Source organism: Pleurodeles waltl, chromosome 4_1 (assembly GCF_031143425.1).
Source record: "Pleurodeles waltl isolate 20211129_DDA chromosome 4_1, aPleWal1.hap1.20221129, whole genome shotgun sequence".
In the NCBI taxonomy this organism is placed as follows: Eukaryota; Metazoa; Chordata; class Amphibia; order Caudata; family Salamandridae; genus Pleurodeles; species Pleurodeles waltl.
The window spans coordinates 61,756,896-61,772,437 of NC_090442.1; the positions used below are offsets into that span (position 1 = coordinate 61,756,896).

General features: G+C 43.7%; 1 protein-coding gene across 1 annotated transcript in view; it reads left to right on the forward strand.

Annotated features, from left to right (window-relative positions):
* SZT2 (SZT2 subunit of KICSTOR complex) overlaps positions 1 to 15,542 on the forward strand; it is a 606,663-nt gene that overhangs the window by 348,465 nt on the left and 242,656 nt on the right. Inside the window, exons 46-49 of the mRNA XM_069227802.1 lie at positions 9,857 to 9,974; positions 10,194 to 10,305; positions 12,583 to 12,701; positions 14,499 to 14,663. Of these exons, the coding sequence (XP_069083903.1) occupies positions 9,857 to 9,974; positions 10,194 to 10,305; positions 12,583 to 12,701; positions 14,499 to 14,663 (514 nt within the window). The remainder of the gene's footprint in view (positions 1 to 9,856; positions 9,975 to 10,193; positions 10,306 to 12,582; positions 12,702 to 14,498; positions 14,664 to 15,542) is intronic.

The window sequence follows — 15,542 nt, forward strand, 5'->3', positions numbered from 1 at the left end:
GATATCACAACCTTTGAGGTGTTTCTCAGGGGAGCACAAAAGCTGAATATTGAGGTCCCGGAACCTTCAACCTCCTCATCCGTGATCTTTGAAACCCTGCAACACAGAGCGGTTTCAAAGAAATTCTTACCGCTGGTGCCTGGTCTTTTACAACCAACCATGGACACCTTTTTAGCAGCAGCCACCCTCAGATCAGCTCCTGCTAGGATCTTAAAGAAATATAAGGCATCTGAGCAAGATCCTTTGTTTCTCAGGACTGATCCACCGCTGGACTCAGTCATATTGGCCGCAGCCCGGAAGACACACTCAGTGGCATCATCCTCCACGGTTCCACCAGACAAGGAGAGTAGGCACCTGGACTCTCTGGGGAGGAAGATGTGTGGCACGGTTGCTTCCATGATGAAAGGTCTCCAGCGCCTCCGCACTCCTAGGCAGATACGACCAATCACTCTGGGACTCGCTGAGCAGGTTCATAGAAAAACTACCTAGAGAGGACAGGCAGGATTTTCATGAGATCCTTCAGGAGGGAAGTCTGGTCTCCAATCAGGTCATCAGTGCAGCAGCAGCAGATGGGGCAGACTTAGCAGCACATAGTTACGCGCATGGGGTTCGTGCAAGAAGGTCTTCCTGGCTGAGACTCACAGGATTGAAGCAGGAAGCGCAGCAGTGTATCATAAACCTTCCGTTCAACCGAAACTCACTTTTTGGAACCCACACAGATGAGGAGATGGCGCGTATGAAGGCGGAAGTGGACACCATGAGGGCAGTAGGTCTGGAGAAAAGGAAAGACTTCAGGCGAAGGTATAGACCTTACGACAGGCGCCCGTTCCAGCAGAGGGTTCGAGCCCCTCATTGGTCCCAGAGGCCACAACAGAGACAAGGGCGTCCACTCTTCCAATCTCATAAGGCCACGAGAGACCGAGGGTCAAGCAGACCTCAGCAGTCTACACCCAAAGCTCCTGCAAAACAATGAGGACTCGCTTCCCTTAACACCGTGCTCCACTCCGGTGGGGGGAAGTATCACAGCGTTCATTCACGAGTGGCGTGGCATACCAAAAGACAAATGGGTGCTGAACATTGTAGAGAATGGGTACTCTCTTCTTTTCCGACAACCTCCTCCTCACTTGCGACCAACCAAATGCAATCCGGCTCACATGAGCCTATTACGCAAAGAGGCTCACACTCTTTTACGGAAAAAAGCAATAGAAAAAGTCCCAGTCGCGCACAGAGGGAAAGGTGTGTACTCCTGCTACTTTCTGGTAGCAAAAAAGGGTCGAGAAGGAGTTTTCAGACCGATTCTGGGCTTACGACTACTGAACAAGTACATAAAGCAAACGTTCAGGATGCTGGCTCTCCACCAGATTTTCCCTCAGCTGCATCGCGGAGACTGGATGTGCTCCATAGACCTGCAAGACGCGTACTTTCATATCCCGATCATTCCCAAGCATCGGAAATTCCTACGCTTCCTGATAGCCTCCCAGCACTATCAGTTCAAGGTGCTTCCTTTCGGCCTAAAATCTGCCCCTCGTGTTTTCTCAAAATGCGTAGCAACGGTAGCGGCGCATCTTAGGAAGCAGAAATTCTTCACTTACCCATACCTAGACGACTTGGTACTGAAAGCCTCCTCTCCAGAGCAAGCGAAAAACCATTGGGACATTGTGCTCAGTGTTTTCAGATCTCTAGGTCTACAAGTCAACTACCAAAAGTCCACTCTCATCCCAACACAAAACCTCCACTCCCTGGGAGCAATACTGGATACAGAGCTCGAAAGAGTGTATCCTTCGGAGGAACGACTGTTATCAATAAAGAGAAAGTGTCAAGACCTTCTGAGGTCCGACGCACCTACGGCCCGTCAGGTGACATCTCTGTTGGGTTCCATGGCCTCGTGCATTTTCATTGTCCCGAATGCCAGGCTACATATGAGGCCTCTTCAAGAGGCGCTGGAAAACAACTGGAACCAGAGCACAGGCCGCTCGGAGGACAGAATGCGTCTTCCGATAGGAGCGCGACAATCGTTACGATGGTGGATGCACAGACATCACCTGTCAGTAGGAGTTCCATTTCACCAGCTAATCACGTCCGACACTCTAATAACGGATGCGTCGCTTCAGGGATGGGGAGCTCATCAGGGTTCCCTTCAAGCTCAGGGCCTGTGGTCCAACAACGAAAGAGAGTACCACATCAACCTGCTGGAGCTCAGAGCAGTTCATCTGGCTCTCAAGTCTTTTGCTCCATCGATTCAGGGGAAATCTCTTCTAGTGGAAACGGACAATACAACAACAATGTATTATCTGAACAAACAAGGAGGAATGAGATCCCTGCCCCTATCTCGGGAGTCTCAGGCCATCTGGCATTGGCTCTTAGCAAGGGGAATGTCTCTTACAGCAGTTCACCTACCAGGGCAACAAAACTTGGAGGCAGACTTCCTAAGCAGAACTCTCGAGGACGCCCACGATTGGGTTCTTCGCGACGAGGTCGTCGAAGACATCTTCGTTCAAGGGGGTCGGCCTCAATTAGATCTCTTCGCGGACGAGGAAAACAAGAAATGCCCAGACTTCGCGTCCAGGTTTTACCGTCCGGGGTCCCGAGGGAATGCCCTGTTGATCGACTGGTCAGGGATATTGCTCTACGCTTTTCCACCGATTCCCCTCATACCTGCGGTGATAAACAAACTCTACAGATCCAGCACCAGAATGATTCTCATAGCTCCGCAATAGGCCTCGTCAGTTCTGGTACACAGATTTCCTCAACCTATCAGAACAGCCTCACAGGAGGCTGCTGTGCAGACCGGATCTCCTTTGCAGGCTGGGAGGCAGGATACTTCACCCCAACCTTCCCTCTCTGAGCTTGACGGCATGGCTCCTGAATTCCTGCAGTATGGGCACCTATCCTGCACGCAGGAGTGCATGAACATCTTAAAGGAGTCCAGACGACCTTCCACAAGGCGTTCTTACGCGTTCAAGTGGAGGAGGTTCTACATATGGTGTCGTCAGCAAGGTCAGAATCCTATACTGGCTCAGGAGGAGGTCATACTGTGTTACCTGCTGCATTTGGCAAAATCGGGTCTGCAAGTGTCATCTATTAAGGTACATTTATATGCCATTACAGCCTATTGTAAGTCACCTTCTCAGGAATCCTTTTTTACAAGACCAGTAGTCAAGGATTTCTTAGAAGGTTTAAAAAAAAGATTTTCCACCCATTCGAAAACCCTCTCCTCCATGGGAGCTAAACATAGTACTATCGAGACTCATGGGCCCTCCTTTTGAACCTATCCACAAAGCCTCTTTGCAACACCTTATGTGGAAGACGGCTTTTCTGGTAGCCATTACTTCCGCGAGGAGGGTCAGTGAAATTCAGGCTTTGTCCTCCAAAGAACCATACACGGTCTTCCATGAGAATAGAGTGGTTCTACGAACTCATCCATCATTCTTAACGAAGGTGGTGTCAGATTTTCACATCAATCAGACTATTTCACTACCAACTTTTTTCCCCAATCCGGATACTCCGGCGGAGAAAGCTTTGCACTCCCTGGATTTGAAAAGAGTGCTAAAATTTTACTTGGATAAGACCAAACTAATTAGACGATGTCACCACTTATTTCTAAATTACGGTCATTTGAGAACAGGCGAGGCAGCGTCAAAACGAACCATGTCTAGGTGGATAGTTTCATGTATTGTTACTGCATATCAATTGGCTAACAAACAGTTATTGGCTAGGCCTAAGGCTCATTCGACAAGAGGAAAGGCGGCTACTGCTGCCCTCCTTAATAATGTTCCAATCTCTGAAATTTATAAGGCTGCTACATGGAAGTCTGTACATACATTTACTAGGCATCACTGTTTGGACTCAGATGCCAGAGCAGACGGGCAAGCATCTCTGAGAAATTTGTTTGCATAATGTATATCTCTTCCTGCACTTCTATTAGACAATCCGCAGAGTTAAGGGATGGTCTTGCTAATCTATTCAATGTTTATGACTATTGATGAGGATCCCCTGGAAGAGAAGGACAAGTTACTTACCTGTAAATCCTAGTTCTCTTCCAGGGGTATCCTCATCAAAGTCATAAACAACCCACCCTCCTCCCCGGACGCAAGTCTCCTAGAAGTGCAGGACACACTATCTTTCGAATCTGCTGGACAAGTTGTCACCGTAAAAAAGTACTGACCTAACTGTGAACCAACTGTCGCCTCTCCTTCACCCCTGAGGCATGGTGGGATACTGGAGGTGCTCAGGGTCTTAAAGGCACGGTGCCAGAATTTTATGGCTCTCCTGTGTTAACCTGCATGCAGCCTATTGGCTAATAATGCTCCATTGTTTTCAATGCAATTTTTTCCCTTTTTTCACTGATGTTGCTACTGCTTCTTTCACTGGGCCCAGCTTTGGGGCTTGGGAAAGTTTTTCTCTTATTGTAATTTTGAAAGGGTCTGTTTAAAAAAAAAAAAAAAAAAAAAAACTCATTAGAAATAAGGCATTTTAGCCTGTTTATGAATATAGTCTGCATTGCTGTTATACACACGTATATATGAGTTTAGTATGAAAACTGTCTACTAAAAATGCTATATATATATTTTTCGTGCATATTTCATACTTTTATATGTGTGTATTTTATGTATGCTCCGGGGTCCCCGCACGAGGTTGGGAATATTCAATGTTTATGACTTTGATGAGGATACCCCTGGAAGAGAACTAGGATTTACAGGTAAGTAACTTATCCATCTAGCCTCTAGAGCCACTATGCCAGCTATCTTTAACAAATGTCAATTTCGTAGATGAAAAGTCTGGAAAAGATTCACAAAATGTGTATGTCATCTACCTTCCGCATTCTCACTCTATCAGGAAGTGTAAAGTATGCTTGAAGATGCCAGATGGACATCTTAGGGACAGGGAGCGAGCCTCATGATGAAACAGGGAGAATTAGGCCCTTCATCCTCATTTTTCACCAGCTCCAGAGGGGCAAGAGCGATGTCACCCTCTTCTTTCGTCCCTTGTGAGTCAGGGTCCTAGGCCACTCCTCAAGTCATCAGTGTTCTTGGGCCCAGTCAACAACTTTGCTGTCATTATTGAGGCACTCAATGGGGAGACGGTCAACGTTGAGGCATTCATTGTCTAGGGTGTCCGCAACCTTTCCCTGACTTTGAGTGTTTCACTGTCAAGGTGATGGCGCCAGGAGAATCAGGGCCTGTGGGTCCCCCCGTTAGTGCTGCAACAAAGAGAATCCACACACAAACTCGAATGAGAAGGTCTGAACATTGTGACAAATTCTATATGTCTCTCCTTCTCAGGAGCAGCAACCCTCTACTAAAGAGCTCCCACCCATTCAAGCAACGAAGGATCGCTCTCTTACTCTGAGGTAATGAGGGTTCATCTGCTTTAAAAGCATTGCCTGCTACGCCCATGGCCCTTCCTGTGGTCATCTTCAGTTCTCCGTAGTACCTTGCTACAAGACATGACAAGGACATACCAAGGAACAGATCTCATCACCATCTGCATTGTTCTGAAGGTGAACCTGTGACGTAAAAGAAGAAGAAGATTTGCCACATTTGCCATTCAAGGGAGAGATAATCTGCTACATCACAAAAATGATCTAGTTCTGTCTGCAGCTAAAGCGTGTTATGACACCTCTGCCTCTTGCTCCAGGAAACAAGACAAGCGAACTTCTACAATGAATAAGGAAGTCTGCACAACATCAATTATTCCCCGAAGTGTCAAGTTCCCCTGCTTTACTGACTGCTATAAGAGAGTGTACATGCTGAACTTGACTGCTTAGCTGAAAGATGACTGTATGAAGATTCTGATTTACAGAAAGATTCTCTCTCAGAGATTTTTTTTTTTTTACCTTTTCAGGTATTAAGAACTATTTTCAGGGACTAAAGAATATTTTCTCCTGTCACAAGGCCTTCTCCACTAGGAGAACTAAGCATTGTCCATCCCAAATTTATGGTCCTTCCTTTTGAGCTAATGCATGAGGCAGACCTGCAACAAACGTCTTCGAAAGTGATCTGTCTTGTAACCATAATTTTGTCCCAGAGGGTGAGTAAGCTTCAGGTCTTGTGTTCGAAGGAACCGTGTCTTTCTATTAGGAACTTTTGCTTCTTTTCTCCACAAAGTGATACTGGATTTTCATATCAACCAGAGATTTTCTCTTTCAACTTTCTTTTCAAAGCATACATCTGTAGCAGAAAGGGTAGTCCAAACCCTAGATGTGAAGAAGGCTCCAAAATACTACTTAGATGAGCTGTTTGTAAATTATTTAACGATCTGTACTGGCATTTCTTCGTATAGACAGACTATAGCTAGGTAGAAAGTCTTCTGTATAACTAAATGTTATATAAAGATATCCTGGGTAAGCCTAATGCATATTTTGCACATGAGAAAGCAGCTTCTTCCTTGATATGACATTATCTTGTTCTAGAAATTTCCCAAGTATCAGCCTGGAGATCATTACACTCACATTCGCCAAACATTATTTGTTGACTGTGAATCCAGAAATGATGCCCGGGGAGGTCAGGGATTCTTGTGAAATTCCTAGCAATTATTTTTGTCTCTTCGCCTCGGAGCGCTATTCGGGTTAGGTGTACAGCACTGCACTGCACCGCGCCAGGGGACAAATAGCATCCTTAGAATAGCTTACGGCTACAGTGTCAACACATTGTGTGCTCAGCCTGAGGCTACATTGTCCTTCCACGTTGTGGTTTTAAAAAATGCAGCTGTATTTTCAGCCAAATAGACTTTTATTGTTAATTTAGCTACTTTGATCAGTTTTGTTTTTTGTAAACATAAAACAATGTAGAAAATGTTGCCTCATGTATGTTTTTAAAAAAAAAGTAAAATAACTTGAAAACAAAATTATGTTCTGGTGATTATTCACGTGCTTGGGGATATTCTACTGGTTATGTATTCAGAGAGAAAATCTATGACAGAGAACTGTAATCATTATTAGGTAACTTTTCTGATCATATCCTTGTAACTGTTTCTGTCCTTCAGCCATAAGGCAGCTCATCTAATAACATAGCTATCTGTAGGCTGTCCTGCCTCAGAATTTAGACAGTACCTCATGTGAAAGGCACTGTCTCACTGGGTTCATATATATATATATATATATATATATATATATATATATTTTATTTTTACTATTTTTAATATCTGATGCTACATATTACTACAGTTGGCCCTCTAGTGTTTCATTGAAAGGTGAGAGACTTTACTTGTATTTTGTTTCTCATAGAATTTGTCCCTCACCCAGTTTGAGCCCTTTATCGTCTCTTGGGTGCTGACTCTGTGTTGACAATAGCAGTGTCCGCATCCTTGCACTTATTTGCTGCACCAGCAACAATTTCTGTGATGATGCAGGTTGCGCCAAATAAGAGGTGCAGAACAGTGGACAGATTGTACACTAAGACAAACTGAAAGATGAGCGTTCTGTCTGTGAGGTCTCAGATCTTTGGCAGCTAGAAATCCATTTCCTTACAGACACTGAACATAAGGACTATTACAAAGAATAAGAAGACAGTATCTTCTTCCCAACCTCCTTCAAACACCATTAATATTGATTACTCATGTTTACATATCCTTATTCTCCTATGGTCCAATTACAGCTGGACTTCCTCGCTTTTCTGCAAGGGATGAGGGGTGGATTCTGTGTAAGGTTCTCCAGCCTGTAGCAGCTCTGCCATCAACCAGCTTCTCATTATTATATATATATATATATATATATATATATATATATATATATATATATATATATATATATATATATATATATATATATATACATATACACAAAAAATCAGTGCCAATCTGTTGAAAGATGAGCGTTCTGTCTGTGAGGTCTCAGATCTTTGGCAGCTAGAAATCCATTTCCTTACAGACACTGAACATAAGGACTATTACAAAGAATAAGAAGACAGTATCTTCTTCCCAACCTCCTTCAAACACCATTAATATTGATTACTCATGTTTACATATCCTTATTCTCCTATGGTCCAATTACAGCTGGACTTCCTCGCTTTTCTGCAAGGGATGAGGGGTGGATTCTGTGTAAGGTTCTCCAGGAGATCATGAAGATTTTAATGGAACTAAAATGATGATGGATCTAGGAGCAATCAGTGGAAAGACTGTTTTTCCAGAATATTTCTCACCTGAGACCCTGCTCGTTGATACCCTGACCTCGCCATTTTTCCATCTGCGATCTCTAAGAAAAGTCTCAAAATTCCACCCCTCTTTGGAACAGCATCTTCCAAGTGAACTGCAAATGGCCACCAGATATTAGGCGGTATTCCTCCCCAATTTGAAAGGAAAAGCCTCTACAGTTTTTGACAGAATGGAAAAGCAATATTTAATTCCTTGTTTTGCCATCAAACAAGGCCTCGCTCACTAATTCTTGCTGCTGTTCAAAGAAACGCAGTAACTCCAACCTCCCCAAACACGGCATTTGTTAAAATATGACTGCTGCAGCCATTAAAATATCTTACCTACTGGCTATTGGTGATAGATAGCACTACTTTGGGATTAAAAACTGGTTCCAGTAACTGGTTCTAGTGCTGCAGTAGCAGCATCATGTACCTTAGACCTGCGGTCCAAGTTTATATTTTGGCCATGCCATTCTATGATGAGTTGCTGTTTTTCAGCATTCGGAGGAAGATGGTTGACAATCAAAATTGCCATAAAAACTGCTGCAATTATAGTTTCCAGCATGCCTTTTTGGGGTGTACGAAGGAGAACACCATTGATGAGTTGGGAAATATACTACTTCTACCAATCATTCTCCAAGCATAAGTCAATATGGCTATAGCTACTACCACCCCAAGAGAAACCAGTCTGCTAGAGCTACCGTAGGCACATAGGATCAAGACTGACTCAGAAATCAAGAGTCTACCTAAAGAACTTAACTCTCGTGGTATTACCTCACCCTAACTGTGTCAGAAGGCTAGTAGGTATTATTCAATTCAGCAATTTAATCTATAAAATTGTACTTCAGTGGACTGCGGTTTCTTCTGATAATCAGCACAACACTGTCCTCTTCATCCATTCCAACAAAGGACTGTCAATTTACAAATAAGGGATTAAGTGATTGCCTATATCATAACAAAGCTGATAACCTGTTCTTTTGGTAACTTTGCACACTGTTGTGATGGCGGAACAAGCACCACTTTCTACAATATTGCCCTTACTGAAAATGTACAGAACTACAACTTGGCGGGTGTTCAACAGCTTCACAAAGCACTAATGTTACGGTGTTCAATCTAGGACATATTCCAGAATGGGACAGGCAGTACCCTTAACCTGTCAGCCAAGTGATCCTCATTCATGTCTATTGTACTGATTACTAACCTTAACTCAAAGCATGCCAGGCTAAAGAAAGGTCTAGTGGTACAGAAGAAAATCGTATCTATTTGTAGGTGCAGTTCTCTGATCTTGGTATGCTTAAGAAGATTAGTAGGTGGCCTTTCATAGGAGTCCAAAATTACTTTACTTCTATTTATAAAAATAAAATATGGTGTGTGGCGGCTTCTGGGGCAGTGAAGTTCTTCTAAGCCTGCTGTCCGCTTTGACTGCACTGTAGACCCAAACAATGAGATGAATAGATAATACATATTGTGCTGTATTCTGTCCCAGTAAAATATTTTACTGGGGATCATCAGTAAATACTTCAAAGGATGAACCTGAGAAAGATATCCTAAAGAACCTATGGACTGTTTATCATGTCCAGGCACCACTAGTCCTCTGGTTTTTCAGCATGTGCTGTAGGCTCCAAGACTAGCAGCATTTTGGATCCTTGGGATTTGAATTATTTGAAGGTAAAAGATGATTTCTAGTGTTACTTTAATTTCCTGTTTCTCTTGCTTTCAATCTTCAGGCTCTCTGAGACCACCTGCAGTGGGAAACTGTGGGATGGGGATGCCACACCAACACTGCTCTCACGCTCGTTAGCGCTTACTCGTAGCCAGGAGCCCATCGCCACTGAGGATCACATGGTAATATGTTTTTCTGGATACAGTGTGTCCCAGGCTTCGCTTTGAGACCTGTTGGTCCAGTCTGCCTATCTGAGTACCTTACCCATTCCAGATTTGGGGTGGAAGGGGATATAGCAGGGAAAGAAAAAGCTTGCAGCTTCTCATCAGCTGCTCTATACTGTCAGAGTTTCTTCTCCCTATTTTTGTAATAAACCTTTGATCCCTCTTCTGTTTACACAGGCTTCGAGATCCTCTTTAGATGCTATCTCAATCCGCAGCTCTGAAATTTCCCGTCCAGTGGGACAAGTGGACAAACACATACTTCTGATGGTGCATGGCGTGGGGCAGGCAGGTAAGCGAACCATTGTGCTTTGAGTGGTTAGCTGTTATTTTGTGTGCTGGACCATGGAGACATATACAGTGCACGAAGTATGGCATTCGAAAGGCTCTGATTATTCTGGGAAAGGGAACATATTTGATTTTTGATAAAGATCACTTCCTGATCAGAGCACAATATAGAAACATTCTGTGGCTCTAGGAGAGGGACCACCTTGAGCAAACATTTTCTGTGACACAGACCTCATCCTGAACTTGATCATCTGTCCGCAGAGAAAATTCAACATCCATAACCTTGATTTACAGTATGGAACTAGGATGCACACAGCAGTACGAGAGATTCAGGAAACTTCTAAATAGTGGGAGTGACCAACCATGTTTTTACATACAACGGGCATAAGTGGAAGTTTGAGGAGCTATGGCCATCTTACTTAATCCACATAGCATCGAAATTCATAAGAACCTTGCAAAGGCCTTAAGCCTGTGCAGCACGTGTTGGCTGCCCAGAGCTGCAAAATCTCCTGTGTATTCAATAGATTGGAATGTTTTGATATTTGTATCAAATCGTCTTTGAACTACATGGAATTGAAATAATGTATCTGAGGAGTGGGAGGGGGAAGTTAATATTCACAATCATCAGACCTTCCCTGTGAGCCAGGGTGCCTTTAGGGGGTTAGGGCAATAGAGTACACTATGCCAAAACCAGCTGGATACAACTTTGACCTTTTCTGGTTGAATTAAAAAGTAACATAAAAACAGAACTACAAGGAGCTCATTTATCAAAACACTAGAGCACAAAAATATGTTACTCACAATGGTAGAAATGGACGCTGTCATCTAAGCACTGGAACAGTCTAAAGTGCAAAACATCCCTAAAACGTATTTAAGAGGGGGCACTTGCTAAACTAGCTTTTAGGGGAGAGAGGTTGTGTGGCGATAACTTGTGGAGATGTGGCAGGAGTAGAGTCTGGAATGCGATGAGGTAAGTGGTGAGATCAGATGGAACAGTGAGGGTTGAAGGAGAGGAAGAAGTGGAGAGCTGAGGTGTGGAACTGTGCTGAAGATGTCGTCATTCAAATGTACTTGAAATAAAGAGGAAGACAAACAGAACCGTGGAAGGGTGATCTTTACATGTTTCTAACTAGTTTGCACAGAATGATGCATGATACCATCATCTGTGTAGACATTTTCAGCTGACTGCTTGAATATAACCAACTATAGTTTTTTTCATGCTACACAATTCTACACTCTGAGGATGACCTCTACACATACTTGTGAGTCTTGGACTGATGGACAATGAACATACTCTGTGCATTCTGATATAGCTCATCTGGATGTTGACTGGTCATGATTAAGAGCTACATGCTTGCAGAAGTTGCAGCTCTGATGCTAAGATTTGGTCATAAGATTTCAGATTCTGATGCCGCGCTCTTCTGTTATACCAGCCTTTCGGGCCAACTCTGTTACTAAGTATTGGGGCAGCAATCTATCAACAAAAACCCTTTAAAAAGGTAGCTGGGTGAATGGAATCAATAAACATATGAAGGGATATGGAATTATTTTACAAGGCACCAGGCAACCAATCATACACACCCATATGACCCACATCTTTATAAACAGGAATAAAAGATACTTTCTCATCAAGTTAGAGAACAAATTTGTCCATCCTGCAAAATGGGGGAAGTGGATCATGTCAGACACTGTGCCTGCGACATCAGGGGCTTTTTTCATACCTACTCCCATCAGTGTGGTGTGACCCAACTGATGATGTTTGGGCAATGAGTAAACTCATCCATCTGGATTGTAGCTGGTGCCCTTGTTGCTCCATAAGGAGAACGTTTCACTGCAGAGAACTGTTGGTCCTTAAATGAGAAGATGGTTCTAGAAAGCAGTTGTTACTTATGAGAAATACTGATTTTGTGCTGGAGGTCTGGAACTTAATGCTTCCAGGTCCTTGTGCATAATTGCAAGCTCTAAGGGACATGTATTCCTCACATTTCTTTCTCCTCTGATACCAGTATGACTTCCTCCTCCGACCATTCCCCCAAAGTTTAGGGGTCTACTAGGGACCACCGCAACTAGGGACAGGTTCCTGGTCAGTGCTATGGTTCTGAGCCAAGGTCTAGCTCTCTAGTCTTCCTCTCAGTATGAGTTAACCCAGTCTGGTTACACCTTTCTTTGCTTATCAGTGTATCTGACAAGTGTTTCTGCTCTACAGGTTGCATTTACTAAGCGAACCTTCCCTCTAGAGATGTGGTTCTTCTTATGATGCTTTTGGTTATACTTTATGCAGGTCCTGAGATCACAGATGAGCTTGTCAAAGTCCTGCGAAGACGTCTTGATGAGGCCACTTTGGATATTATCACAGTAATGCTTGTTCGCAACTGCAAACTGACCCCAGCAGACGTGGAGGTAAGATTGTGCTATCACAAAACAGTCATAGGTGTGACATATAACTCTATGCAGTTGTGAAGGTATTATATGAAAATCCTATATTTGTAAACTTTCTAGCATCCTGTAGAGGTGGATGTTAAAATTTCTAACTCTCAGGGAGTTTGGACATGGAAGGGTCCGATGGAAAGAATGTCAAATTACCTATGAGTGTGGAGGTGAGGCATTTATATGGTCTTCCGAAGTGAGGTTAGTACAATTAGTTTGAATTTAGGGCATTTGAAACTGAAATATATGTATCCCAAGTGCTGTTTCCTGAAAATGACTTCAGTCTCATTGGTTCTTCCCTGGTCTATATAATGAGCTATCTACGGTCCCTTAATATCTGCAGTTTTTGAGTTCAAGGTGTGAAATCATTATGAAAGCAGGTGTTCGAAATCCTAGACAAATATTTCCTTGAAATCTGGCTCTTTCTCCATTAACAGCTGTTTTTGCAACTGTTATAAAAAATAATTTTTTCATCTTCGTCATACCTTTGATACCGTAGTGTCCTTCTCCATTGGCAGCTGGCCCATAATCTGGTGTCTGGACCTTCTGAACAAATTGTCCCTCTGCACTTCTGATTTCTGTCTTTGCTGTCCTCTCATCTTCCTCGTCTTGTGTTGTCTGGCCATGCTGAATTGTCTGCTTTTTTTCTGACTTAGTTGAACACCATTATATGTCTTCCATTGTAGTGTTTGATGTGACTGACCCCACTTCTTCTTTCCACATCCTATTTTTGTCTCGCCCTGCCAGCTTTTATTTGCTGCTCCAAAACCAGTGTGTTTTGGCTGGACTTATTTCTGCCACTCCAGGCCCCTTGGTGCCAGGTCAGGCTGAACTCATTGTCTGAAGTTCCTTCTGTCCCTTATATGCCACTGTGATCTGATCCCGATGAACTCTGTTCCATGTCTAATCCCGGTTTCTTACCTGGATAAACTCACTTCTGAATTTACTAAACTCAGTTTTGCCTTTCCAATTCCTTTGGAGTCTGACATGGCTGATCTGCTGTTTACTTCCTCTGTTCCCTCTGTCTGAATCAGCCACACTCACTTCTGCCTATAGTCTTGCTTCCTCTTGTCCCTTGTGCTTGTTGTTTGGTCATACTACACTCTCTTCAATCTAGCCCACCCCCAAGATATTTAACCTCACTGATTTGAGGTCTCCATTTTTTTCAGGCTGCTGGAGTCCACCTCCGATGAATTTTTATGTACTCTTTTTTTTTTTTTTTTTTTTCTCTGACTATAGATGCCAAAATCTCTTACTGGCTTCTTCAGTCAACAGGTTCTGGACCTGCTGAATCCTTTTCTACCTTTCCGCTTCTACCCCACATGTGTCTGACCCGTCTGAATTTCTTTCAACATCCCCATGCTGCTGGTGTCCAGTCCATTTCAGACCCACCTGGTATCCATTTACATCTCCAGCCTGCCTGTTTCTGACCTGACTTAATTCCAGTCTGCCTTCACAATCCCATTGATTTTGGGCTGGTTGATCTCCGTTCTGATTCACACTCCTATCGCAGTCTGACCCAGCAAACGCCTACCATTTCTTCTTTCTCATCACCCTGCTGGTTTGTGACTCCTCTGAACTACGCCCTGTTTCCTGTGTTCTCCTATCTATAATCAGGCCAAACTCTTCTCCAGCATCGGGGTATTAAAAGGTTGAACTTTTGTATGCCTCCCTCTCCATCCTCCTGGGGTCTGGCTCTTCATGACTCCCTTCTAGTTATTTTATCCCACCTTTATCAGTTCACTTGAACTACTTTCTCTTGTTTTTCAGTTTATCCAGCCTCCCGGGACACCGCCCACAGAAGTCATCCAGTTTGCTATTCCACAGTCCTTCCTGCCCTGGCTGTACGCTGTTGCATACTATCTGCGCCAGAATCTGCTGATATTCCTACACACTCCCAAATATACAGATAGTAATGTTGCACATCACTTCCGGGTAAGTTCTCATGGTGCTCACCACACTACCTCTGAGTAAGCCTTCTTTGTATGATCTCAGTGTACTCACCACCATATTACTGGATACATTCTCATGGTGCTCACCCTACTGCTTCTTTGTGTTCAGTGTCCTCATTGCACTGCTTCTGGGTAAGGTCTTGTGGTGCTCCCCTGTTGATGTGAAGTAAAGCAGTACTATTGTGTAAGATCCATGCTGGAGATAAGCTGTTAGGATCCTAGTTTGTCTAATATTTCATCTACCTTGGGCAGGAGCAAGGCATCAGCTTTAATACAGGCATAAATACAAAATCTGGAGATTTCATCAGCCTTGGGACCAGAATGATAGATGTAGGAAAAGGGGTTCTGGTTGCAGCCCCCCCCCCCACCCTTTTGTGCCTGGGATTTGATGCAACTTTGACTGAAGTGTACTGAGTTCCTGCTAATCAGGTCCCCAGTGCCAGTGTTGCTTCCCTAAAACAAGACAACTTGTCACTTGATCCCCAAATGACCAGGCCTTCAGTACCTCTATAAGTCCTAAGTAAGTGGTACCTCTGGTACATAGGGCATAAGTACTAAAGAGGGGTCCCTAAGAGCTGCAACATAGCTTGTGCCCCTCTAATGGACCCAGCTCAAGACTCATACAGACTGCCACTGAAGGCTGCGTGACAAGGCGCTCTAAAAAATGAAAACATGACACACACTTGTGTGCCATGTCCCCTAACACTGCATGTAATATTTGTAAGTCACCCCTCTGGCAGGCCTTACAGCCTTAAGACAGGATGCATTATATTACATTTGTGGACATATCTGCTTGAGCAGATATGCCCCAGTGCTGGCTAGTTCAATTACAGACAGTGCAAGTGAACAAGGAAGCCGTCTT